General features: G+C 31.6%; 1 protein-coding gene across 1 annotated transcript; it reads right to left on the reverse strand.

Moving 5' to 3' along the window:
- Positions 1 to 2,659: 2,659 nt before the first annotated feature.
- Positions 2,660 to 4,185, reverse strand: LOC129951020 (uncharacterized protein DDB_G0271670-like). Its single transcript, XM_056063013.1, has 2 exons — positions 3,161 to 4,185; positions 2,660 to 2,949 (listed from the first exon to the last, which is right to left on the reverse strand). The coding sequence occupies exons 1-2, from the start codon at positions 4,173 to 4,175 to the stop codon at positions 2,660 to 2,662; spliced, it is 1,305 nt and encodes a 434-aa protein (XP_055918988.1). The 5' UTR covers positions 4,176 to 4,185.
- Positions 4,186 to 6,855: the final 2,670 nt, after the last annotated feature.

Genomic DNA, 6,855 nt, shown 5'->3' on the forward strand with positions numbered 1-6,855 from the left:
TTTTCGAGTGACTGAATATCGATTAGCTTACATCTAGTTGAATAAGAGGGCATTTCAATATTCCAACCAAGTTTCCAAATAACGAACCTAGTGAACTTTTTCTGAACATTTCCAATTCTAGTACAATGAATGTTGTAATGAGGGTTTCATATAACACATCCATACTCTAAAATAGATCTGACATAAGCATTATACAGGCATTTTAGAGTATAGGGATCAGTAAAATCAGATGAATTACGTTTTATGAAACCAAGCATGGTGTTAGATTTTGCAATGATGTATTCGATATGTTTTATACAGTTTAATTTACAATCAAATATTATTCCCAAATCTTTTTTTTCAAAAACTCTTTCTAGAATATTATTGTTTATTTTGTAGTCGAATTTGATTGGATTGGCAATACGCGAAAAAGTAAAACACTGACATTTGGAGACATTTAAAAACAAGTCATTAATGGTGCACCAATTAGTTAAAGAATCAATATCGTCTTGGAGTAGATGGCAGTCGTGAGAGGATTTAATGCTTTTAAAGAATTTAAGATCGTCCGCAAAAAGAAGGCGGTGTGAGTTTTTAAAAACCTTAGGCATGTCATTAATAAAAATCAAGAACAATAACGGCCCAAGATGACTACCTTGCGGTACGCCAGAGGTTACCAAAAAAGGAGAAGATTGAATGTTATCTATGGAAACAATTTGATAACGTTTCGTTAAGTAGGAAGAAAGCCATGATAGCATAGCAGAGTGAAAACCTGCGCTTTTTAGTTTAGATATTAGTATCAAATGATTCACTCTATCGAACGCTTTGGAAAAATCTGTGTAGATGACATCAACTTGAAAACCTTCTTCAAGTTTATTGAGGACATAATTTGAAAATAGAGCAAGATTGGTGGAGGTGGATCTTCCCCCCACAAACCCATGTTGGTAAGGCGATATTATTTCTTTGAACCAAAACGATAATTTATCGTATACAATCTTTTCAAAAAGTTTAGGTATCGCTGAGAGTTTGCAGATCGGGCGATAGTTTGATATTTCCTGTTTAGAACCTGATTTGTATATTGAATTAATGAAGGATTTCTTCCACTCAGAGAGAAATTCTCCTTTAAAAAGAGAATTACTAAAAATAATTGTTAAAGGTTCAGAAAGAGCAGATGCACATTTTTTTAAAATAACTGGAGGAATTTCATCTGGTCCAGCACTTTTATCGCAGCTTAAGCTACGTAATGCATTTTCAACTTCATTTGCACTTATATTCAAAAATCCAATACTTAATGGAGTTTCTGAATTAATTGTTTGTAAAGGATATCCCTTTAGGGAAGTATAATTTGATTGAAAATAAGCTGAAAAAACATTACAAATAGATGCAATATCGGAGTACCTATGTTTCCCCCATATACTGCATTGTTTTTGGTAACCCATTACATTTTTTTTATTCTTTATGAAAGACCAGAAACGTTTACTATTATGCTTTAATTCTCTCTCTATTGAATATATATAATTGTTATAGAGAAACTTATTTAGAACATTGAATTCTCTATCCAATTGGGTATAGCTGAATTTAAGAAAAGAATTATCTAATGAATTTCGATATAGCTTATAAGCTTTGTTCTTTCTATTGCTAAGATTACATAACCTTTTATTGAACCATGGAGGTTTCGAATTACATTTAATAGGCAATTTCGGCACGAATGTATTAATTGCACTTTTCAACGAGTCAGTAAAAAATTTGTATGAAACCGATAAATCAGAATAATTAAGCTGAGAATTCCAGTTAAATTGAGAGATATAACTCACTATGCCCTGAATATTAGCCTTGTGGTACATTAATTTAAATTTATTAGAAAATTTATTTTTAAAATATTCAATATATTCAAAACAAATAGATAAAGCTTTATGATGTATTGAATTCGGAGCAATAGGAGAAATTGAATTACTAACGGAGATTTTTAACTCCTTATCAACAAAAATTAAGTCTAACAAGCGATTCAAATCATTTTTACAATAATTTACCTGGATTAGATTGTGACACAAAAAAGAGTCAACAACCTCCGTTTCATAATCCAATTTTACAGTAAATGGAACTAAATTAAGGTCATCCGAATCATTTATCCATTCAACGTTGGGCAAATTAAAATCACCAAGAATCATTACACTTTGATTGTCTTTAATTTTAGATAAATAAAATAAACAATTGTTTACATGAACTTTGTATAGTTCTAACGAACTTTTTGGAGGAATGTAACTAATAATTAATATGATTTCAGATTGATTATTAAAATTAACTTTGACAATAACTTGATCAATATCACATATAACATGTGAAAGCAGCTGGATGCAAGAAAACGTAGATCGAATAGCAAGTAAAACACCCCCACCTCTTACAAGTCCAGTGGTGTGTGAACAACGATCTTTGCGGAAGATGTTGTAATGATTCGTGTTAAAAATTTCTGTATTATGATGAGCATCAGTCAACCAAGTTTCAGTTAATGCAATAAAATCATATTGTTGTGATGATGACGACAGAAACATTTGTTGTAATTTAGTACGCATTCCACCTATGTTTTGGTAATAACCAAAAAACTGATTGAGCGGAAGAAGTGTAGAATGGGAAAGAGAAGATTGAGAGTATGATGTTGTTTTGTTTTTGCTGTTTGCGATGATTGTCACTGAGAAGGCTGATGTGGCGATTGAAGTGACTCTTGTTCTTGTAATTGCATTGATGAAGGTGGAGGTGCAGTTGATATTGTTGTTGGTGGTGGATTGGCAGTTGCTATTGTCGTTGGAGGAGGTGAAGGTGTTATTGTTGTTGTTGGCGAACTGTTCTCGATTTTCTTATGTGTAATAAATTCTTTTAATTGAACAAAGGAACCCCATACAGACGGGTCAAGAACAAGGGAAAGTTTATGTGAAGGTACACTGAGTTTAAAAGTAATGAATTTAAGAGTCGATAAATCTGCATTTTTTTTAATGAGAGCATAACATTTTAACTCTTCCTTCGGAATATTAGTTTTTTGGGAGATGCTATCAACAATGTCGCTTGATTTAGTATTTTTATCGAATCTTGACAAATGAAGCCACTTTATATTTGGGAGAGCACAGAGAGAAGAAGGGTCACTTCCAAAAATTTTTTTTATTCTTGAAACACTTTTGTTGTTTGTTGGTACATTCTGCATTTGATAGATTTGACGATGATGAAGAAGGTAGCGATGATGACGATAAAGATGATGAAGATAAAGATGATGATGACGATGACGATGATGATGATGATGATGATGATGATGATGATGATGATGATGATGATGATGATGATGATGATGATGATGATGATGATGATGATGATGATGATGATGATGATGATGATGATGATGATGATGATGATGATGATGATGATGATGATGATGATGATGATGATGATGATGATGATGATGATGATGATGATGATGATGATGATGATGATGATGATGATGATGATGATGATGATGATGATGATGATGATGATGATGATGATGATGATGATGATGATGATGATGATGATGATGATGATGATGATGATGATGATGATGATGATGATGATGATGATGATGATGATGATGATGATGATGATGATGATGATGATGATGATGATGATGATGATGATGATGATGATGATGATGATGATGATGATGATGATGATGATGATGATGATGATGATGATGATGATGATGATGATGATGATGATGATGATGATGATGATGATGATGATGATGATGATGATGATGATGATGATGATGATGATGATGATGATGATGATGATGATGATGATGATGATGATGATGATGATGATGATGATGATGATGATGATGATGATGATGATGATGATGATGATGATGATGATGATGATGATGATGATGATGATGATGATGATGATGATGATGATGATGATGATGATGATGATGATGATGATGATGATGATGATGATGATGATGATGATGATGATGATGATGATGATGATGATGATGATGATGATGATGATGATGATGATGATGATGATGATGATGATGATGATGATGATGATGATGATGATGATGATGATGATGATGATGATGATGATGATGATGATGATGATGATGATGAAGAAGATGTTGATGGAGGTAATGAGGCTGCGGCAGCAGCAGCAGAAAACGAAAGAGGCAATGACATTAATGATGGAACTGAGATAGAATCAGTTATTTGAGTGTTTTGAATCTCATTGTTTCTTATTGTTGCACTTATAATACTTAATTCCGATTTTTTCGCCGTTTTACGGGGAGGGGAACAACTATTTAGAAGTAGTTTAAGAGAGCAAAGTTCATTTTTTATTTCAAGAACTGTGTTAGAGAGCAGCGTTGCCGCCAAAAAATAAATTTTCGTGCAACGTTTTTTGAAAAAACGTGCCATTTATGAAATTTTCGTGCCATACGAAAATAAAACTGAAGTTGTTCTTTAAAAATAAATATAAATTGAATACTGTTACTATTAAAAAAATCAATTCCTCTATTCGTGCATGTAGGTATTATTATTAAAAATATGTATAAATAATATAAAAATATAAATACGTAATAAAGCTTTGTTATAATAATTTAAATAAATAAATTAGCTGAAGGTTAAAATTTTGACAATTATTAGGCCTAATAATTTCATTATATGACATTATAGCATTAATTGTTTTGTATGACAATTTGTTTTCGTTGTTTGTTTTAATAATATTTAGCCTTAAAAACACTAATTTTGCTGATGCACTTCCGTGAGGCAAACATAAATTTGGAAATATTAATGAACATTGCTTCATCAATTATATTTATTAATTTATACAAGTTAAGCCTAAACGTGTTTGAATCTTCAAGAAAAACGCTAGCCCGAAATTTTTTCTTATAACATCTTTCTCGCACTATAATAGATGAGAAAATTCTGATATCAAAATATTAAATGTGGCAAAATACTTTTTTATGTTTGAATTATTTTTTAAACGCATTAACATTGAATTAAGTTTTTTTTTCAAATTCTTGCGAAAGTTTTTTAAAGAATAGGTATTTGACAATCTTTTCAAACATTCAATTTTTCGTTAGTCTCTAAATTTCGAACCTCTTCTGTGCATTCAAATCCCAAAAATATCATCTATTGGCTTACAGTTTTCGGTTTCATATCAAATTTCATGTTTGTTTTTTGAAGAATTAACATAACCATCTTTAAAAAAGTTTATTTAGGAAAATTTGGTGAAAAATAGTTATTTCTGAAATTAATAAATTTATTTTTGGGGCTTCGCTTTGAAATGACAATAAGTTTGTCTGTAGAAGGAAGAACGTAATCCAAAAAAATTGAAATATGATTTTATTCAGTTATCATTCAGTAGGTCAAGGAGTCTTTTTGACTTTTCACTATTTTCTTCTTTTGCAGCGAGTAGAAAAAAATGAGACAAAACCATCCAATTCCTTAACAAACATTAAACACAAATAAAAGCCTGAGAATTGAAATCATTTTCCATTTTACTTTGCCGTTTAAGACTGTTTTTTAAAAAACTATATACACCATTGGCTAATTCATGTATTTCTTTCGGAAGAGTAGAGCACGCATTTGAAATACATATTTGAAACGAATGTGAAGTTCAACTGCTTGAGCAAATATTGAACTCCCCCTTTTTTACCAATTAAGTTTGATATGGGAATATTATAAGTTTCTAAAAAATTAAGTATGGTTCTTGATACACTGTTCTTTTAATGGATATTGACACTGCGTTTACACTATGAGTTTAAATTTATGTAAAAAGATTGACATAATAAAACGTGCCATATTTAAACTTTTCGTGTCACCGTGCCACGAGAAAGTTTCCGTGTCAAAAAGGCACGATCGTGCCACATCGGCAACGCTGTTAGAGAGATCACGAAAATTATTGAGAAATGATGAGAAGTTTAAATTTGCGCACGAATTGCATTTCCAAAAGAAATTTTGATTTGATAGAGATTTAAAATCACTGTCGGAAATAGCAACGCAGTTTTTATGAAATACACGACCACAAAATGAGGCGCACTCGATAACTTCAATGTTTTTAGATCGTTTATTTATTGAATTATTGCAAGTAGCGCACGTCTTAGACATTTTAATTAGAGAGTTGTTTAAGGTGCAAAATACATCTCATATTTTTGAATCAGTTCAGTTAAGTTAAGTTTATCTTAAGCCTTTGAATGGTTTGGCAGATGGCCGTCTACCAGACTAACATTTACGTGTTAATTTTTATACTAAAAATGTTAAAGAAAAATTTAATATACCGTTTTCAAAAATAATATTTAACAATTTTTCAAATAATTTTGTATGCATTAAAAACTTTCATTGATTATACATTTTCTGTATCTTGGGGCACTCAGATAATATTGTTATAAGCCTTCCAAACTTTTTCTCCATTCATCAAATTTATGAATTCCTCTAAACTGAGTACATCAATTCCAAAGTATCTCTTGCGGACTCTTTCCGAATTTGATAAACTTCCAAAAAATGAAATACGTCTTCACGTTCTCTTCGATTGCGTATTCCACAACTTAGAGGCAGATTTGGACGGTGAGGAATAAAGTTTAAGCTGAGGAGCTAACTGATCATTCTTCCTCTAGCATTTCTTTTTTATAATAAGCTCACACTTAAGAGGTTACTACTAACCTTATTATTCAAAGACACAGTGTGGCCACTAGAAAAGGGAGAGAGGGGTTGAAAGGAAGTGTCGGTAAACAATGGTTTTGAATTCCTCAATATTGCAAGGGCTGGGAAAGACAGAGTGTGAAAAGGCATTCCACATTCGCATAGTACGGCTAAAGAACAAATCTCTGTACTTGACAGTACGACCGAAGTTGGGCTC

Source organism: Eupeodes corollae, chromosome 1 (assembly GCF_945859685.1).
Source record: "Eupeodes corollae chromosome 1, idEupCoro1.1, whole genome shotgun sequence".
NCBI classification, from domain to species: domain Eukaryota; kingdom Metazoa; phylum Arthropoda; class Insecta; order Diptera; family Syrphidae; genus Eupeodes; species Eupeodes corollae.